Source organism: Thunnus albacares, chromosome 20, assembly GCF_914725855.1.
Source record: "Thunnus albacares chromosome 20, fThuAlb1.1, whole genome shotgun sequence".
In the NCBI taxonomy this organism is placed as follows: Eukaryota; Metazoa; Chordata; class Actinopteri; order Scombriformes; family Scombridae; genus Thunnus; species Thunnus albacares.
The window spans coordinates 1431904-1453159 of NC_058125.1; the positions used below are offsets into that span (position 1 = coordinate 1431904).

The 21256-nt window shown below is 40.8% G+C and overlaps 1 protein-coding gene across 1 annotated transcript in view; it reads right to left on the reverse strand.

Moving 5' to 3' along the window:
* Positions 1-526: 526 nt before the first annotated feature.
* Positions 527-21256, reverse strand: part of cavin1b (caveolae associated protein 1b) — a 29192-nt gene continuing 8462 nt past the window's right edge. Inside the window, exon 2 of the mRNA XM_044337234.1 lies at positions 527-2078. Coding sequence (XP_044193169.1) covers positions 1203-2078 — 876 coding nt within the window. The 3' untranslated portion in view covers positions 527-1202. The remainder of the gene's footprint in view (positions 2079-21256) is intronic.

Genomic DNA, 21256 nt, shown 5'->3' on the forward strand with positions numbered 1-21256 from the left:
ATTTTGTAGTTTGGGCCATCATTCCCATTAGTAATTATAACATTGTTCTTACTAAGTTAATTGTTGAGATATGGAAATGTCCATGTCCTCAGGCAAGTACAAGGCCCCTACTCACCTCCAGGTGCTCTCACCCTCTGTGTGGTGTGTTCAGTTTTTCTAAGCCAGAATACTACATGGCCCTAGATTTGCTGTGTGGCAATTTGGTAAAACACAAATTAATTTAGGAATATACAACATGGAAGCACAAAACGTAAACCTGAAATGATTTCAGAATAAGCTGTAAACACATTGTGAATGTGTTGGCAAGCAGTTGCCTATTTACATATCTAGCAGACACAGAGCAACATGAATATTCTATTATCCAATATTCACTCTCTTTTTAGTTCTGGTTTGGTCTCCACCAACTCCTGAGAAAAATATCTGGTTCTTCAGCTGCTAAATGCTCCACTATGATCACCAGCTATGCTGTTTGGTGCTGGGCAGGTAGTGTACAGTGGGTTTATCAGAGCGTTTTCACTGAAAACAGTCAACTGCTGCTGCTGCTTCTAGAAAAGAACGCTGGTGAGAGCGGTGAGACTGAACTAAAGCAGTAATGTTTGTAAAACCAAAACAATGAGCTGAAAGAGGCTAAAAAAAGTGTGGAGTTTTACGTAAATTAGCACAAACCAGCTGACACACAGTAAGCCTGGAGTTTTCAGGGCCCCTGGAGTTCTGGGGCAGTTCTCCACTATGCTTGGTTGGTAATCCAGCCCTGGGTGCCCTTAATAAAAGTCCAACGGGGCAAGAAAGAGACAGGTGATCAGACAGGGTGAAAACAACCCCTCAGTTTAGACAAATTTATTTGGAAGACAAAACATAGGCCTACAGTAAAATTATGATGTCTAGAGATGTCTAGATAATCTTAATGACTGCTGGCTTGTTAACAGCCTGTCTGATCATCTGAGTGATCCGTCAAATTTTATTGCAGTAATGTTGCCACATCCCCAGATCTCAGCAATTACCCAGGTGAATACAAAGGTATCGTCTGATAGGAATCATGGCCAAAATCACAAAAATAAGGCACTAAGATGTAAGTTGTAATAAATGGGAATTATTCTTTAACTATCTTCTCAATCCCCACATTTTATTCACTTTTTACAAAAGAACCTCAGGGTTGGTGCAAGAAATTTTGTTAGGATCTTGGCAAATTCCTTGTTCTTTATCTAGTCGCTGTCTCTATCTCTATCCTCATTCTCCTGCAGGACATGGCTGTGGCTGTCCTCCTCCTCCTCCTCCTCAGCTTCTTCCTCGTCCCCTCCATTCATCATTTCCATCTCAACCTCCACTGCACTCTCCTCAACCTCCCCATCCACGTCACTGAAGGGGTCAGCATCCTGCGACACCTCCACCATCTCAGTGCCATGTACCACCTCAACGGCACCCTCACGGACTTTCTTGACGTGGAAGGTAAAGGGGGGCACCTTGTACACAGCAGTCTTGGACCGGGCATAAACAACATGGTCAGGTGTGAAAGCTTTCTTCACCTTGTCACGGGATGTCTGCATCTTCTGCTTGCGCTCAGGGTTGACACTCATGCGTGTTCCAAGCTTTCCCATCTTCTTCTCAATGTTGTGGCGTGTCTTCTCCAGGTTTTCCTTGGTCTTCTGTTTGGTCTTCTCTAAGTTCTCCTTGGTTTTCTGCCTGGTCTTTTCCAGGTTCTCTTTTGTCTTCTGCTTTGTCTTCTCCAGGTTCTGCTTGGTTTTTTGTTTGGTCTTCTCCAGGTTCTCCTTGGTCTTTGCCCTGGTCTTATCCATCTTCTCCCTGGAGAAGACCGTCTTAAGGGTTTGTACACGTTGCAGGCTGCTGCGCTTGATGCGCTCGGCACGAGACTCCTCTATGGTCTCCTCAATCTCAAACCCCTCCTCATCTGATGAGAGGTCTACATGAGGTTTGTCTGCCTTCTCTCCTTCTCCCTCCTCTTCAGCCCCATCCACAGCTTCCTTGAGCTCTAGCATGCTGCCTCCTCTGCTTCCTGACACAGACTCAGAGACCTTCATGGATTTAGAGACACTGAGTCTTGAGGGAACCTTCACTTCATCCTGTAGAGAAGAGAACATAAAGACTGTTAATGCAATAGGACATGTTTCTCAAAGTTCAGGCAGCAAGAAGAGAATGTTGTTGAAAACTTTACATGAAATTATGGTCCAGGATCGCCAATGACAATGTAGGCACATAAACATCTATTTTGTTAGTCACAAAAGTGAAAAAATAAAACAGGAAGTATAAAAGTTCAAAGTAACAGGAAAGTCATAGAAAAATACTTTCTTTAGATATGAATCTGCAGCAACAGCACATACAGTACTCTAATTTATCCACTAAAGTTATTATATTTGATGGCTTTTAAAGTTTGGCTGAGATGTAGCGAATGTATTAAGAGACCTCCCACAAAGTTTGCATCACCAAAACTACAGAATGTCTTCACTATTATGAAATGCAGGTATGTCTATTTGTGCATTTTTCTTTTCTATTTTTAAATGCACAGGTACATGCAGGCTGACTGAAGTGAGGAACATGACTCACACATCAAGGTTTGCTACACAATAGAGGAATTACAGGCCAGCCTAAACAGAGATGTGAACTGATTACATTTGGCAGAACCCAAGACCTGGTGGAATCTATAAAAAGATTCCAGGGTTCACAGTTTCAGTGCAAAGCTGCACATACTCTGCTGCTCACATTAATAGGATACGCATATGAACAAATCACATACAAACACTGACTGGATGCTGAGGGAGGAGAGAGCTCAGCATCAGGGCGAGTTGAAGAATGTGAATGTGTGGTGTGAAAAAAATAAAACAAAAATGAGGAGAATATCACTTTCTCCCTAAGATCGCTTGACTTGTAGCAAACCCACAAATGCCTGTATGCATGCATAGCCTAAATAACAATGAATTAAAATATGTCAAATTTACCTCATATCTCATTCTCATAAACTGTGAAACAGTATAACAGCCTTGCAAGCACAGCATCTATCCATTGCCATGGTGACGGCTGTTTCTGATAGAGTGGCAAGAATGTTCCATAATTTGGCTATTCATTTATATCCTCCCCCTTCATTAGAAGTGCCCTCCACAGCTTCTAGTGTAACTTGATTTGGAGTGACACTTGGTGACAAAGTGGTAGTGGGTAGGGACTGGTTTAGGATTGGGCCTACAAAGCCGGTGTATGCCTATGGTTTGCCAAGTAGGCAGAGTCTGCACATTGTGGCACCTTTTCCAAAATAGCCCCTACACCCTCCCCCTACCCACCTCCCCTCCGTTTGCATGTTCACATGGAAGGTCCGCTATATTAAGTGCCACCCCAAACTGGGGGAGTGGAAGTGGGTTATAAAAAACTCCACATTTGACAGTTATTGTAGCTGGTAGATATGCCAGATCTGCCGCCAAATTTCAGCAGTGAGAGTGGCGTTTATGTCACCACGTGTGTGTGTGTGTGTGTGATGTGCACCTACAGCTTGTGTGATAATACGATTATTTGTGAGGAGGATTTGCATTTTGCTTAAGAAATTAGCTGTTTGTTTTGGTGATAACTCTCACTCCCTCCATGCTGTTTTCTTGTTGCATTGACTGGACTAAGTTAGCAACTTATTTTTGTTTCCCGGCTGGAATTGTCATAGGTAACTTTTGCCATATTATGGGAGAGGACACAGTAAGTTGGGCTGATAGTCTGCTTTTTTTCCTAACAAGGGAAAACCCCACCCCAGCCAGTCGAAACCAAAGATCACGTCGCTGCTAGCCGGGGGGAGAAAGTGTGATGCACGCCAGTCTGATGCCATCACCCAGTTGGTGTACTGAATGATTGAGACTGATATGCTGCCAATCAGTGTGGTGGAGGGCGAGGGATTGAAAGAGCTAGTATGGTACCTTGATGCCGAGTATGTTATGCCATCTTGAGTTCTATCAACAGTGATCTATTAAAAGCAAAATGAACTAAAACTGACATCCCTACTTGCTACTAACTGGTTAGGGCAAATTAAAACAAAATAACAAGAACGTCCTTATAAGAACACGACATACACTCAGTGCAAGGCGAAAAGAATGAACCGAAACAATATGGCAATTCAGTCTTATTTTCAGGCCAGTAGTTAAATGATGTTATAAGTAATATTACATGTGATATGGGCAGTGTTTAGATAGTGATTTGAAGTCCACATCTAATTGGGAAAATGGCATGAAATTTAGTAGACAGCTTCCTGCTCCCCACAGATGAACCCATTCCGTTGCTGACACTCCATGAGTTTACCTCTAGCAAAAATCTCAGGACAAAATGTTAAATTTCCACATGAGATGTCTCATCATCTAAAAGGCAAATCCATGCAATTTGCTCATGTGACGGAACCTTTTGAGTTTAGTGGCCTTTCCTCTGGCACCTCCCTCATGACCCCACTTCGAGTAAGGCTCTGAGTATAGAAATTCCATTCTGGGTGTAATGAATGTTTCAGCCTCCAGGGGCCACTAGCTTGGCTTTGGACATTTAGTCTGGTTACGAAAATGTCTTGCTCAGCATAGTTTTTGTGCCTCCTGTGCAGAACACCATACACAAGACATAAGTAGTTATGACCTGACAACTCCTGACCTTGGCCCGCCCTGATGAAGCATTCCTGCACAGCACTACTTCATACTCTTGTCCTTCTTCCATCGTCTATTCCTCTATTCCCCTGGCCCTTCCATCTCCCACCCACCTTTCTGGCCTTTCCTCTTCTGCATTCCAGATGAGGAAGCCTTTCTTTCCTTTTCTCTCAGGTGCCCCCTTTACCTTGTAAATACAATGCTATGGCTTGTTAACGAACGGATGGGAAGGAGGTGTGAGGAGGGGGGAGTCTTGGTCTTTCCATTACGGCAAATCCTCATCCAATTGGGCTCCTGAATGTCTGCATGAGAGCCAATACTTGTTGTGCGTATTGTCTTTTCCTCTCCCTCTACACGGCCTTAATGATCAAAACAGGAACACAGCGGAACCTGAACAAAGGATACAGGGAGGGGTGAGGGGTGGGGAGGGGGGTTATGTGGAAAAGGGAGATACCTTTCTGCTGTCGTATGTGTCAAGTAATAGCATAAAGTGGGATGATGCTTCAGAGTCTTGGAAAACCATCTGCTAAGCAGGAAGATGATAGCATCAAAGTGTTGGCTGGAAGGTGGAAGTTGTGGGAGCTGAGGGTGGGTGAGGGGGGTCCCGTGTCTATTGTGTTCTGTTGCAGTGTGATGGTAGTTTTATGAAGGTATTGTATTGCAGTATCTTGGGTAAACTTGACCTTGGATGAGAGATCTTGGCTTTCCTGAACAGCTGTGTTGACAGGCGGGCGTGCTGGAAAATACCTGCCTTACTCAAATTCATTACATCTTGTTATGATTTCAAGGACAATGCAGTGGGTGTTGTAAATCGTTTAAGCAACGTGTGGTCCAAGTCTCTGACATGGCCCACAATTTGTCGCAAGAGCTCTAACTACAGGTGGATATTAGGCTTTTTCTTGTGGGAATATATCACTTCTACTTTACAAGCACAATTGACATTTTGTCCTGGGAGGACTAGAAGAAAGTACTTGTCCAGAATGAAAGGAATTCAAGTGAACCTTGGACTTTTGAGGGCTTGGGGTCTGGGGCAATGGGGTGCCTCTTTGCCTAGTGGGTAATGTCCCGCATGGATCTTATTGGGATTGAAGGGCTGTTCAGTGGCATGTTAGAGTAATGGACATCTTGGATCACGGAGAAAACAAAACAAAACAAAACTGACTTTTCGGGAGTTATTTTAGGCTTCATGGAATCTTTATTAATACAACTGTATTTAACACAGACAAAGGCTAATATAGCTGAAACAGGTTAGCTTTTAACATATCTGAAAAGTTATCCCTTATCTTTGAGGAGCCTGAGCATAGCTACAGTATGTGCAGTGAGTGCCTGGGAAAGCCCATTCTGTCAGCTCAGAGTATAGGTCAAAGGGTAATGTGTTTGCAAAAGAAGTATTCAACAGAGCCCGGGTACAGGAGGGAATTCTGTCATGTGTCCAAAGTGCATGGAAAGAGTGTATGGGGAAGTTCAAGCATTCACCTTGGTGCTGACTTCCTGACCCTCCTAATTTAATGGGACATTGTTCTCCATGAGTCCGCTGCGCCAAAGACAGGAAGGTACACTCAGAGCCATGGAAAATTGACGAATGAGGTATGCAATGGTTGTGTGTGTTGGTGTGTGTGTATTTGGTTGTCTAGGCAAGGCTACATACACTACAGACTACATTTTGCCATTAGCTCTTGCAAAACATGCACAAGGAGATCATTTCCATATCTGGTTTGCACTGAAATTACAAAATGACAGTCAGGAGGGAAGTTAGTTGCAAAACACAGTGAACCACAAAATGTGTGTGTGTGTGTGTGTGTGTGTGTGTGTGTGCTTGTGTGGAATTCAGTAACCCCCCCACTAATAAAACATACACACACAAGCAAGATTATTGCATTTTCGACATTATCTTTCTGTCTATTAATTTTCTCTTTCTTTCTTTCTTTCTTTCTTTCTTTCTTTCTTTCTTTCTTTCTTTCTTTCTTTCTTTCTTTCCTCAGTCTGTCAGTTGTGGGGAGATTACAGTGACTCATGGCTGGTGGAAAAGTCATTCATCTGAGAGGTGTTTACAGTACTTTTACATTGGCTCTTGCGCCCTCTAACAACCTACCACCCACTATGTGTGTGTGCACTAACGTATGAACATTCGCACAATTTAGCTCTCTGGCATAATACATTATAAGCACACTGTTAACAATACTGCTAATATCCCTGATATGATCCCCGAGAGCTTGTCCTTACCTGACAGCTATATGTTCACAGGAAACTGAGTGCAGTATGGCCCTTTTACAATTTATTTGTAAGGGAGATCTAGGAAACATTTTTCATTTGGCATGTGGCTTTCATCTCAGTTAATCAGTTGTTCTGAACATATTATAAATTAGTTACATCCAAGTTAGTATCTTTGTCTTAAGTCCGATCCTGGTTTTGGTAGACAAACCAAATTACCAGATACCAACACCATACCAAACTTGGTATACATTTACATGGAACATGACTGACCTTATTATTGATCTCCCTGTATACACAAGAGTTCTGATTGTCTGTGTGAACTGTATTTACCACTATTTCCCACTCTGATTGCTCTGCTCTGCATTTCATTGTTTCATATCATACTTTTCATTTTACTGACCAACTGCTACATAACTCGAGTTGTAGAGGTGCCCGTACACATGGTAGATGCTGATCAGACAATCGGACAAGGTGTTTATCTGCCAGGTTTCTATCAGAGCACTAGAATATTCAGGCTCCTCAAAACCAGGATATGATGTTGATATACGCGCAGCATGTAACCAGGAAATACATTGTAAAAGAGATCAAAATCAATGCAGCAGAACTAGAGGTATTGTCTTCTTTATTCCACACATACTTTAAAACCTGGCACCTTACCCACAATGCAATATGACTGTTGACAGTTCGGTCAGAGACAGGGTGTGTTCTGCGTGTAGCCTAGAGTTGCTAGCCTCCAGCAGAGATGAAGAGTGTGCTACAGAGGTCTGGTAACCTTTTTTTTTTTCACACAGCTGCTAACATAACACCTTGAAACACGCTCATGTGTAAAATGGGGGAGCTCTCTTTTAAGTAAAACCTCAAAGAATCACATTTCTGGTATTGAAAATTTAGACTGAAATAAGGAGATAAGAGATGATAAGGGAAAAGCACAGAAGCAACATTATGAGGCACATAGTTCTTCCAATAGTTCTTGTGTGTGTGTGTGTGTGTGTGTGTGTGTGTGTGTGTGTGTGTGTGTGTGTGTGTGTCTGTCAGTTGCTGAGATCAGCTGGCTGATGCTCTGTGTTATCAGCACAACGCAGCGTTTCTCTTTCATGGAGGGTGTGCATAGTGACTTCTGTCTGGGCAGCTAAACACAAGCCTTTAGGCCTGAGCCCTAACATTTTTCACTCTTCCAATATCGGTTTAATGTTTGATGTTAGCTGATCTAATTTGCTGTTTCCAAGTATAGATGCTATACTTGTCCCATTGGTTGGAATTGGTTATTAAAATCAAAAAATGTGGTGTGCATTGCTGTCTGCCACAGTGGTTTTTTTATACTACCATTGGGAGGGCTCAGCAAAACACTGCAGGGTCGTCCGGCAAAAAAGTTGATCCAGGCTCAGATTTTGCTGCAAAGCAAAGTCAAAGCAAGGCACTGTGTTGGCTAATCACATACATGCCTGCACACATACCTAGTGGAAACTTGTAAGTGAGGTACTTGACTGTTTACCTCGAAATTGTCGTGATGAAAGGTAAAATAGTTGCCACTGTGATAACTTTCCAGAGTTGTAAAATCCTGCCAATGAGTTGTGAGTCATCGGTAAAAGCGGAAATGTCTTTGAGGTGTCCCGATATATAAAACAATAGACCCCTGCAGAGGAAATGACACTCAAGTGTATATCTTGGTCTTTTCATCCTCACTTTTCCATTATTTTCCTATATCAGGACGTTTTGTTGTACATCATTATTTACATATCCCTTAATGTCTGCGTTTATGTCTGTGTCTGTGCATTTCCTGAAAGTCTTTCAAAAATGCTTGGGCTCTTTCATCTGGGCTTATTTAGATTTTCTGGGCGTAGCCAGTGGTGAGCTGCTGTGGCTATCAACCAGTGCCGGGAAACCATAGCAGCAACAATTGCCAGAGCCAAGTGTGGCCACGTGTTTGAACACGTCCTGCCTCTGAAAACTGTAAATTGTATTTTTTAATTTAATCAAAATCTGTGCTTATGTTCTTTATGTGACTGTCACAGAGTTTCTAATGACTATTTTGTATGAAGGTGACAGATAAAAATCATGCCAAAAATAACCATTTTAAATTTTATTGTCTCTGGTTAAAGTCAAAAACATTTAGCTTTACTTCAGTTTCTATGGAAACATAGTGTTTCCAGATGAAAGGAAAAAGCACTTTCAATAGAAAACAGAAAGAGCAGGCCTACTGCTGGAGGGGTGTGTGTGTGTGTGTGTGTGTGTGTGTGTGTGTGTGTGTGTGTGTGTGTGTGTGTGTGTGTGTGTGTGTGTGTGTGTGCGTGCACAATCCGTCTTTGTGATGTGTGTCTGTGTGTGCATGTGTATTTTTTTTGTATAAATATATGTGCTTACACAGATGTGTAAATGTGTGTTCACTGATATGATAGAGTCAGTATGATTACGTGTGTGTTTGTGTAATGAAGGTCTTTGTACATGTGTATGCGCAAATGTGCACTTGAGTGTGTGAGTGTTTGTGGGACAAATAGCAGAAGTAGCACACCGTGGAAGCTTTCCACCCTCAGCCCACACTGCAACCACTCATCAGCCTTGTGTAGCGAGAGAGAGAGAGAGAGGGAGAGAGTGGAATCCTGCTGTAACACACCCCTCTCTGTTTCTGTTTTCCTGTTTAAAGTCAAACCACCAAGAACTCCCCTACTGCTGTAGAAAAGCCAGGTGCATGTGTGTGTGTGTGTGTGTGTGTGTGTGTGTGTGTGTGTGTGTGTGTGTGTGTGTGTGTGTGTGTGTGTGCGCGCGTGTGTACTGTACCTGTATGAGCAACACGTACACTGTACTGTATGAGCTGTATGAGTGCGCATTCCATAGACACACACACACACACACACACACACACAAACACACGCCTGCAGTGAGGGGATTTTCCAGTAAATCCAGGAAAGCAGGGAATCCTCATGATACAACTGCTGATGTAAAGAGGAACTGAGGGCAATCTAAGAAGCAAATAAGGACGCTGTAGTTCCTTTTTTAGAGCTTTGGTATTACAAAACTGGCCTATTTAGTAGCTTTTCTGCAACTTTCAGTTATATCTCATGATCTTCAACCTTAGAATTAGCCCATTTTTTATGGGTTTGTAAATGATAAGATTGTATTTATTTCCTGGAGACTTTGTAACATTGTAATCTAACATTGTAACACTTTGGATAAAGAGCGCTACATAAATGCAGCCATTTAATGCATAGGCATAATGGTTTAACATTGCATGCAAGGCCATTTCAGGGAAGTCTCAAGTCAGTCTTTGTTCAAGTCAAGTACTGCTTTTTGTGACCAAGTCTTAAGTCTCAAGATAAGACAGACTGGTTGCAGGTTTTATTGCAAGGTTTATATGGCTAATGAAAATGAATATTCCACTAATATTCCCGTTTACATGCAGAGGGTTTTCAGGGTTTCCCTCTGCTCCAGTGGGAATGGGAAACACAAGACCAGCGAGGTGCTGCCTGATAGTCATAAGTGATATTGATATGACTTATATTATAAATTTATAGTTACAGGCACATCCAGTATCTAGGTTGCCCCATGATGTTTATTACACTACTGAGTGATTTTGGTGCATCACACTGAGTCATCAACTGTCAGTCCATGGCTGCATGTCAGAATAATAACCAATCCCCTCTGTCCCAATCCTGGAGAAGGCGCGCTCTGTTTTTCCAGCCCACCCTGAGCAGCTCTCCAATCTCCTCTCATTCCTCTCCTCTGTCTGCCTTCCTGCTCCAGTGTATGTCATTTTGCCTGCTCAGGGGTGTGTTACACAACCAGCCCGTCATGCATCTCTACCCTAGCCTGGCGAGTTGGTTTGTTTACAACACACAGAGCTGACCGTAAACAGGCAAGAGGCTGTGTGTCGCAAATTGCTGAACATAACGGAATATTGTTATGTTTGGAATAATAGTGGAATATTAGTGTGCATGTAAATGTTGTCACTGTCACCAATTAATGATATCACCTCTCCCATATTAGAAGTGGTTCACACTGACTGCTTGATACTGTTTTCTAATGAAAGCCAACAAATATATCAGTCTAACTCTAATACTCACCCTGTCAGACTGGCTGCTTTGGGTGATGGATGTGTAGGAATACATTGCTTTAACTAGTCAACGGACTGTTTTCTGTGTGAGCACATTTCTTATGTGAGTGCCATGGGAAAGAGTGTGATGGTCACACACAGCATAAAACTCTGGGGAGAGAACTCCCTACTCTCCTCCTGTTTTCCACTTGTCCCCTTTAATCAGAGACATGGGACAAGAGAGAGGGAGAGAGAGAGAGAGAGAAAGAGAGAGAGAGAGAGATTGCTATATAAAGTGATGGCATGCCACAGGTCCCTGAGGGGGGAGAGAGAGGGATGAGTCACCAGGCCTGCTGTTGCAGGAGCACAGAAGTAACCTTTTTGTCTCCCTTTTTCTCTCTTTTTGACTTTCTTTCTGTCTTTCTGTCTTTCTATGTCTCTTTTATATCCTGCCATTCTCATTTCATTCTTCCCGTCCTTCATTCCTCCACACCTTTCTTTGTTTCATTCTACCTTCTGTGGTTTCCTTACAGTCACTGTAACAGGAGAGTAGGTGGATTCTCAGATCAGTTAGGAATGAGACAGAACGGCATCGCAGCTCCATGGCAACAAAACAAATATTCTTGAGGCTGTTGTGTGCCAAATAATCTCACTTTCTGATTCTGCTTCACATGTTCCAGGATGTTTTTACAGACATTGGCAAATGGGAAAAAGCAAAGCAAAGTGGGCAGATTACTCCACAGGTGATGATTTACGAATCTTCTTGAAGGAACCAAGTGAAATATCTTACTTCATAGGCTGATATCCCATATGTGCACTGAATTAAAGTTATGGTTGTTCTTTCTCCTTTGCAATACATTATGGAATGGAATGTTTTATTATTGTATGTATCAGAAATGGGGAGAAAAAACACTGGCACTTCTAGTAGTTTGTGCAGAAAACATCATATGGTCTTGTTAGCATTATTCTCTGAAAACTATATATGATCTGAGAGTGTGTCTGTATATCATTTTAGGCTAATTAAGCATAAGGGGTTGATTCTGCTTTCAAAGTCTCCACATAAACTTGGAGTTTGCAAATACAAGCACAGTAACCACAGTCTGAGGTGTACAATAATTTGTGGGAAAGAATGATGAAAGCAGCGGTGGAATGTAACAAAGTAGAAGTACTTCTGCTTTATTGCACTTTTTACTCCACTACATTTACTTGACTGCTATAGTTACTAGTTACGTGTGTGCTTGTTACTAGTGTTGTGTACACAATTATGACCACATGGTAACCTGCGCTCTGGCCAGAGATGGTGCTCAGAAGCTGTTGAGTGTATTTTTTTCACTTTGGACAGAGCCAGGCTAGCTATTTCTCCCTGCTTCCAGTTTTTATGCTAACCATGTCCTGACTGCTCACTGAGAGGAGCTCTCTCTTCTGCAGGAGCGCCCTGATCACATTCATACAGTGGGGTTAAGGGCTTTGCTCAAGGGCACCTCAGTGTGGTAATGAGGGATGAGGCAAGCACTGCTTTTTCACTTCCCCCACTCAGATTTATCCTGCCAGCCCAGGGATTGGACTAACAACCTTCCGGTCACAAGCTTGCTTCTCTAACCTTTAGGCCACCACTGCCTAAAGGTTTACCTTAACACACACATGGGATCAATATAAACCTTCTCATCTCACTCTTGGAACAAAATCTTGAAGCATTCTGTTATTAACAGTTTCATCACCTCCATGCTCTCCTCTACTTACATGTCACATCTCTATATTTTAGCAAACATCTCTTCTCAATATTTCCTGCCGTGCTTACAGGCAGCACAACAAGCGTGTTTCTTTGTGTATTCAGGATGTGGGGCTTCAGACCAGAATAGTTTGTATACACATCTTGTCTACTTAACCATAGGAACTTTGTAAGGATGCGTACATGAATCTAGCACAAATAAGGATTTCTTGAAATGTTTCCAAGGCTGCAGACATGTGTGAGTGAAGCAGCTCCGTGCTGTTTTCACTCTCACTCCTTTCAGGTCTCAATGCAAGACACAGCTTGCCATTGTCGACTATCACTGGAGGTTGTGTTTACGACATACTTTGGTTCGGGGGTATTCTGATCATGTACTTTCATGTATGAGCGCATGGAAACACACACACACACAAATACAGTCACATCGACACACACAATCCTTTGTAATGAGTAAACACAGAACCCCATTATTAATAATTCCTCCTGTGGGTGATGACATCCATATGGATATTATGACTGTACCATTCTGGTGCCGTATCCAAGCCATGCAAACTTTTTGCAAATACACAAGATGAGTCTCCCTTTCTGAATTTTTACCTACACTCTTTGAAGTTCCAATCACAACCTTCAGAGTTCTACCAAAAAGGGATCTAATCATGAGAGTTTAGTAGCCCTGTCTTCATCCTCTCTGGCCCTCTCTGGGTCTATGTACAGTTCCCCACGCTTGACTAACAGGAAGTTGGACAGCAAGGGATGACAGTAGCCGTTTCCATGGCCACCCTGTGTTACTCTTTCCAATAACAATGTAGGAGGTTGGTGTTTATGGAGAGATTTATGGAGCTGCAAAAGAAGGGGCTTCTTCCTCTGCTGTTTGCTCCTGTCTTCCCCCGCACAATGTGTCCTCCACTTTAAGCTATGAGGAATGTTGGGCTACTGATGGGCACAGTCATATGTATGGAATCTCAGGCTGATAATTTTTTAAAGGGGTGTAGTGATTTAGTATTATACTTCCATAATGTTGACAGACAAACTAAAAGAAGAATGGTAAGAATCAATACAGCAGAGGAGAACATATCCTAACTTAAATCTCTAGTATGAGTCAAGCTCAAAAACCATTCCTCCATTTTCCATAATGCAACGTGATAGCATTTTTTGTCAGACACTCCCTTCCTGGTAAATGCTCCTTCAGAGCTACAGAGGACATTATATGTAGTTGGAGAGCCCCTTTAGGGAATACAGTGTCAAGATAATGTTTATCTTAAGATAAGAAATTTTGTTTTTATGGTGCTTATACTTATTGTCAAATAGAACAATAGTCAAATACTGTTATCATGAAAAGATCAAATCATTATGTTGTGAAGTATCAAACTGCTGACATGATGTTGAAAGAACACCATACTAACGCTATGACTCATACATCTGTCTTCAGTGGAGTAGCTACAGAATCTCTTAACACCAATGTTGGACTATTCCCTCCTTGATTAAAGGAGTAATGCAACATTTTGGGGAAAAATGCATATTGTAGTATAAAGACTGGAAGTAAGCTGATCCATAAACAAAAAGGAATATAAAAATGAGTTTGTGGTTTTGTGCTTGAACTATTTTTGGTGGGCAACCAGTCACAGTGACTTCCTGGAGTCTTGTCCTCACAGCTGCTGGGTTTGTACAGAGACCCATACCAATACTAACCTGAACCAAAACCTGGAGACACTGGACAGATGTACTGGGCAGATGTATGAACTGTTGTTTGAAGAGAAGTCCAGCACCTAAACTCCCTAAAATCACAAACTGTTGGTTTTACAAACAAACCAGTCACCATATCAGTCATCAAATACATGGTGTCAGACAGCACTGCTACCTGGAGACTACAGTTAGTATGCTTAATCCACAGTTACCTGTGTCCAAATCTACCAGCTCTGAGACGGCAAAAACTCAGCTCCACGCCTGATGATAAAAGGAACTTAACATAGTATTGTGTGGCTCATTGAGGAAAATTGCGACAGCTCAAGAACCTGGACAAATTGGAATGGAAGAAGAAATTAAAGACCTAAAAGAGCTTGTTACAGCAAGCAAGGCGGAAACACTTAGCTGAAAATGAATGTTTCCACTTTGGAATGTAAAGTTAAAACACTGACCAAGGAGAAGAATTCACTGAAACAAACCATGCTGGACCTACAGTCTGAGTCTGAGAAGTATAATCTTCAAAGGTTGAGGAATACAGAGACAACCCAGAAGAGAAAAGAGAGATTTGGTTCAAAAAGAAATTGTATAATATATGTATATCTATAATATTTTATGTGCATTGCATCAGTAAGAGAAGAATGCATTCTGAAGTTACATCCACAATCACCAACAAGATCTACTTGCCCCACTGTATTGAGTATTTCAAATAATTGTGATAATAATCTCATTGTCTATAATCTGTATTGTTTCCTATGTCATTGTCTGAATAAAAAGGAAAAAACAAACTGTGCAGGATCAATAATGACTGGATTCTTTTATCTCAAGATGACAAAATCCTCATTTTCAGCTTTTGTAAGTATCTTATCTCAAGGTAGAGTTTTGTTTTCCAGTAATGAGGACTTCAGTATGCCTTTATCACAGGATAACAGGCTTCTGTGCTTTGTAGTCTATCCAAGTGAGTTTCATGGAGTCATTCCACTCAGCCTTGAGACAAAGAGGAAGATAATGGGACAAAAAACACAGAGGAGATGTTACGAAAGCCTACACATACCTTACCCTGAGCATCATTTGTTATGTTGAGATAAAAACACAATTAAGTCATTATGAAAATAACATTTGATACGCCAAGATAAAAGAGATATCAAATATTTCTGTGAGGCAAAATCCACTGTTTTACAGAAAAATCTATTGAATGAAATGAGCAGGTTGAGAATAATAAGTCACGCTGTAGCTATGGCCCATTACAGTTAAAGGTCCCATAAACAATGTAGAAATGTGCAACTAGACCCTAAAGTTCTTAACTTTCAACTCATCATAAAACTAGAGGATTTAGTGTCTTATCACAGATGTTCCTCTGTTCAGGGCCAATAATGTAACCAGCCATGAGAGGAATCAAAGCTGGAATCATATGACAGTGTGGATCATATGAGGAAACAAACTAATGTTTTCAGTAACCACGGCTTTTGACTATGAGTCATCAACATCTGACTCATGTGGAAAAGTTTCTACTCAATAATAAAAATGATTTGGGTAAGACAAGGATCTGAAAGATCATTTTTCTATTGATGTCAAGTGAACAGCATTAGTGCAAATTTGTCAAGCATTTCACCACAACTGGAAATTCTGAAGGTACTTTTGAGCAGCTTAGCCAATTAATATATAAAAATCTATTGCATGTAAAAGTAGTGCAGTGGAAATGAAACCTCGACATGTGTGGTGGTGATAGACTACTCCCTTTCTTGAATGAATAATTACTGTGAGAATCAGTACATACAACACTTGGCTGACACAAAAGATTTAAAAAGTTGCATGCTTTCTCTATGTTAGATCCAAACAGGGCTGGTTTTAATTTGAAGGAAAAAAGTGTGCTCTTGCAGTTTCTCAGCCTGTTTCTCTCACAGAAGTCTTTTGCTGTACCTACAGTATAGCTGTAGTATGTGAAAAGTTTTGTCCTTGGTATGCATTGTATCACTTGTGGTCCTTCAGAGATAAATGAATTCTCTATTGTGAGGTTAATACATAGATAAAGCTGCCAAACAGTAAAACCACAATGTTTTGCAGGAGAGTCAAATTTTTTCTACTCTCTTCAAACATTCAATTCAATCGTGAAACTGTTTTAGCCATGCTAGCAGCACAGCTCCATGGTAACGTCTATCTGTCGGTCAGTGGATTGGTTGTTTCAACACTTTGGTCCAGGCTGGACTAGATGGATTGCCATGAAATTTGGTGCAAATATCCATTGTGCCCAGAGGATGAATCCTAATGACACTGGTGATCCCCTGACTTTTCCCATAGCGCCACCAACAGGTCAAAATTTTCACTAATTCTGCGTAATATCTCAACATTTACTTAATGGATTAACACCGCATTTTGTATATTTTGACAGCCTGGTGCCCCTTGCCGAGCTAGATTCGTAAAGTGCCCAGCGACACTACAGGGGAAAGTTGAAAAAGGCTCAATTTTATGCAAATGTCCTCTGATGCAGTGTGAGCGACAACCAGCAAGAGCCAGTCACGTTCGTTTGGATTCCTGTGGAAACAGAATCATGCAGTTGTTTGCTTTCCCACTCTACTATGTGAAATAACTTTAAACAAAATAGAGGTGGATCGTCATGGTCTTTGGTTTCTCTATGATGAATATTTAATGAGACGCTGAGACTGTTAAAACAATGACAACATGTGAGAATAAATCTCCAACATTGTTGGTTCATTAGTTCGGCGGCCGCATCAGGAAACATCTGTCCAGTCAGAGTAGAGTATGTAAATGATGTGCTCGATGAAACATCAACATAGCTGTGGTTCTCACCAACTGTAGCTGTAGTGGGTGTTTTCCTGGTGGCCACAAAGGATAGTAATGAACTCATTTTGGCTTGATGCACCAGAAGTGAAGAAGACGGTGCTTGAAAACTTCCTACTTTACCTTAAGTGTATATTTCAATTTTGTAAAGAAACACTTCTAGGATGAGGACTAAGTGTTTAAAATGCAAAGAATATTGAAGCATTCAAGTTTAGTAAGAGCACAGGCATGTCAAAGAGACAATGAAAGATCAAAAAAGTACAATGCAAATACATCAAAATCACAAAGAAAACATTTTTTTGTGAAGTGATGACATATCTGCTTGTCACAAACAAGCTGATGTTGTGGCCTGAATGTCAGCAGCAGTCATTTTACCCTGGCCTCGGGTCTTCAAAACCAAACAGGATCACAATCTCCTAAAGGCCCTTTCCTTCTCACAATCAAACAAGAATGTGATAGTTGCTATTTTTAGATGTCTCTCTTGCTTTCTGTCTCCATAAGCCCTCTGTTACCTCCCCCTCTGTCTCCTTTATCCTCTCTCTCTCTCTCCCTCCCCCTAGCCATTTTGTCAGCAAGCTCTCGTCATTGTCGTGACCATGTTGCCTGACATGCACACCACCCCTACCTACCAGCCAAGAATACTTTAACCAAAAAGCACTGCTCCCTGCTGAAACAATGTTATACACAATCTGGCTTGTAAACTGAGCCTGGAACATTTGTGGCTCACATGTCCATATATGGACCTGGTTTGACCTGTGTGAGAAGAATGGGTTCCCTCTTGATGAATTTACATGCAAAACATTTCTGGGAGCCTCGATCGCTCCCAGGCTGTCAGTGAAATGTGTATTTACTATGTTGCAGATTTAAATCTTTTGAGGGAAAAATGTTCAGAATACCTCATTTGTAAATCATTTGGATAATGTTGTCATCACAGTAAAATAAGATGGCAGTTTGAAAACATGCTGTTGATTGAAATGTAGGGATTGTCCAGGTGTGGAGACAGCAGGTGTTTTGGGTGGTGGTGGTGGAAAGTACTGCATAGAGGAGAGGAGTAAGCAAAATCTGTTCTGACAGATTGTTTGAGAGATGTTCTTTCCACAGTCCAAGATCCTGATTCCATTGAAGGTCATGAGACGTAGAAGAAAGGAAGAAATTGCATGTTTTTTTCCCTTTATTTATTCAGGGGAGTTTCTCTGAGAACAATGCTTTCCTTTTCAGGAACATCCTGATCACATTCACACAGCTACACACTCATACCTGGAAGCTGCCCAATACAACCACAGCTAGTGAGTTAAACAGTGACTAGCCCCATTTGTATCCTCAGCACTCAAATGTTCCTCAGTGATTTGGTCACACAGTGTTCCTATGCAAACTTGAATTTTTTAATTTTATTTTTAATCTGTTATATCAGCTTCAAATGTATGCTAGTGATCCCACAGATATCTATTATCTGCCAAAGTGTAAATCCATTATTTGGCATACTGTACCACTCCAGTAGCTATGGCTGGCTGTAGTTGCAGAAATATAAGAATTAAACACTGCTTTTGCACATTGTTTTAAATAAAAGATTTTATATTTCAGGAAGACAATGGATCTCTGTTGCTTGTTCAGTGAATGTTATGTGACAGAATCAAGAAGTAATGCACAGTTACCATGCTGAAGTCACCAAAAGGGCTAACCTGTAACATGCCAGCTGTCACCAGCCATAGTAGCCTGCTAAGCAAGAGGCTGAACAATATGTTCAAGAGACGTATTTGTATCAACCGCTATCTCACCGCTGCAAGCTGTGCAGCATTTTTCTTGTGGAGTAGTTTATACTTACGTTTTGCATACTTTTCTTATTCATAGTTTATATCACTATTTTCTTTTTGCAATGTTACAGTTTCTTCTCATTTTTTTCATTGTCATTGTCAGATTGTAACTGAGAGTTTTATCCATTGATATACTTTTTCACATTCCTTGTATATTTAAGCTTTTTATTTGCACCTATATTGGGATTTGGTCTTTTTGTTGAAGTTAATTGTTGCTGTGTTGGTTTCTCCAACCCAATTGCCAGAAGAAAATGTTGGCATTGAACGTTTCTGCAAACCACAGAAACGTTGAATATATACGTTTCAACACATGTAATAAGTATCATGTCAACATTTCTACAAACATAGCATATTAACATTTCTACCCGTTGAATAATGGTGTTTTATGGTGTGACAACACTGTGGTTAAGGTCTGGTTAGATTTAGGCACAAAGACCACTTGGTTAGGGTTAGGGAAAGATCATGGGTTAAAATAAAATTAAAATAAATAAATAAATAAATAAATAAATAAATAAATAAATAAATAAATAAATAAAATAAAATAAAATAAAATAAAATAAAAACAGCTGATGTCTCACTAAAAACACCCAGTTTTGTCAGTTGAAACCGGAGCGAGCATAGGTTTCTAGGTGGTCTCGAACTGTACTCTCTGCTGACTTCCAACTTGCTGCCAACAAACTTACTAACCATCCACCTGCCCCTGCTCCTCCTAATAGGAAAGATCAGCTCATACAGATCGCATGTGAACTACATCACTTTACAAATGTCGAGATGATACATATTTTGGAAATGTTGATATGATACGTTTTGTTGAAATGTTGAGGTGCTACATTTTGTTGACATTTTGATATGATATGTATTGATGAAATGTTAATATGTTACGTTTTGTAGAAATGTTGATATGATACATTTTGTTGAAATGTTAATATGCTACGTATTTCACGTGTTGAAACGTAGATATTCAATGTTTCTGTGGTTTGCAGAAACGTAAACTGCCAACGTTTTATTCTGGCGACCAGGCTGGTTTCTCAGTGGGAACTCTACCCTGGATTATACTGTTCACTGTATATGGAGGATTGAAGGATACATATATATGAGCTGTGCATACTACATAGTGTATATAGAATTCTGTAAGATTTGATTCATTGTAATTGTCATTTTTACATCCACTGTTTTGCATCCAGGTGCCCTGGAAGCTAGTATGGTGTGATTTGCTTTGAAACGTCAGTTTATGGAATCAAGTCTGCACAGCATAACTGTCACAGTGATCCTGCCTCTTTGCAATTTTTATGCTTGTTCGATGCCTCCAGTGATTAAGACAGTTGAGTACACCTCCCTACAGCTTTGAGCATGTTAGTTACACAATGGATTAGTTTATACTCTATCTACTATACAGCCAGCAGGTTTATATAAAATTGGATGGTGCAACATAGTAATATGTCCTCTCTGGACTCTGGTTACTTAAAATGCCAGCAGTGCCAATACGAGTTACAATTGGTCAGTGGTGCCAAAGTTGTACTACTGATTTAATTGAAGTTAGTTGATTTTGCTCTAAAGTTTTGCTGTTTTAAATCCTGGTAGGGCTTTTGAGTGCAACACTTGAATAAGAACTACTTGTCTGGATCAACAAGAGATACGTTGCCATAGAAACTTCGCAGAAATTCCTCAGGCTAATTTCTTGCTCAAACCATGGAAATATCCAAATGACTGTAACACTCATTAAAAGAAAAGGACACATGATGATACTTCCTTGCTATGGTTTTGCAGATTGGAACCTTCATATTTTAGATTTTAAATGATGAACTCCTGGCTGTTATTTGCAAAATATTTCAGAATTACATTTCATGAACATGCTAATCTTTGAATACATTTAACTGCAAATCTCTTTTGAATGATATGGACTGCATTCATATAGTGGCTTTCTAGTCTTCTGATCACTCAAAACACTTTACTCTACATTCCAACATTCACCCATTCATATGCTGATGGCAGAGACTGCCATGCAAGGTGCTAAGCTGCTCATCAGGAGGAATTTCTAATCATTCACACACACACTCACAAACTGATGGCACAGCCTTCGGGGGCAATTTGAGGTTCAGTATCTCTGCCCAAGGACACTTCAACATGCGGACTGGAGGAGCTGGGAATTTTCCAATCAGTGGACGACCTGCTCTACCTCCTGAGCCACAGTCTCTATATTATCTCATATATTTTGATCTCAGTGAGATGACCTGATTAATCAAGAGAACAGATCTAACCAACTGTAAAAGAACCAAATGAAAAAGAAAAATAATCAAATGAGAGCAGAGAAGAAGAAGTGAGGGAGTTGGGATGGTGGGTTGGGCAGGGTGGGGCAGGGAGGGGTGAAGAGGACATGATATGGGGTGAA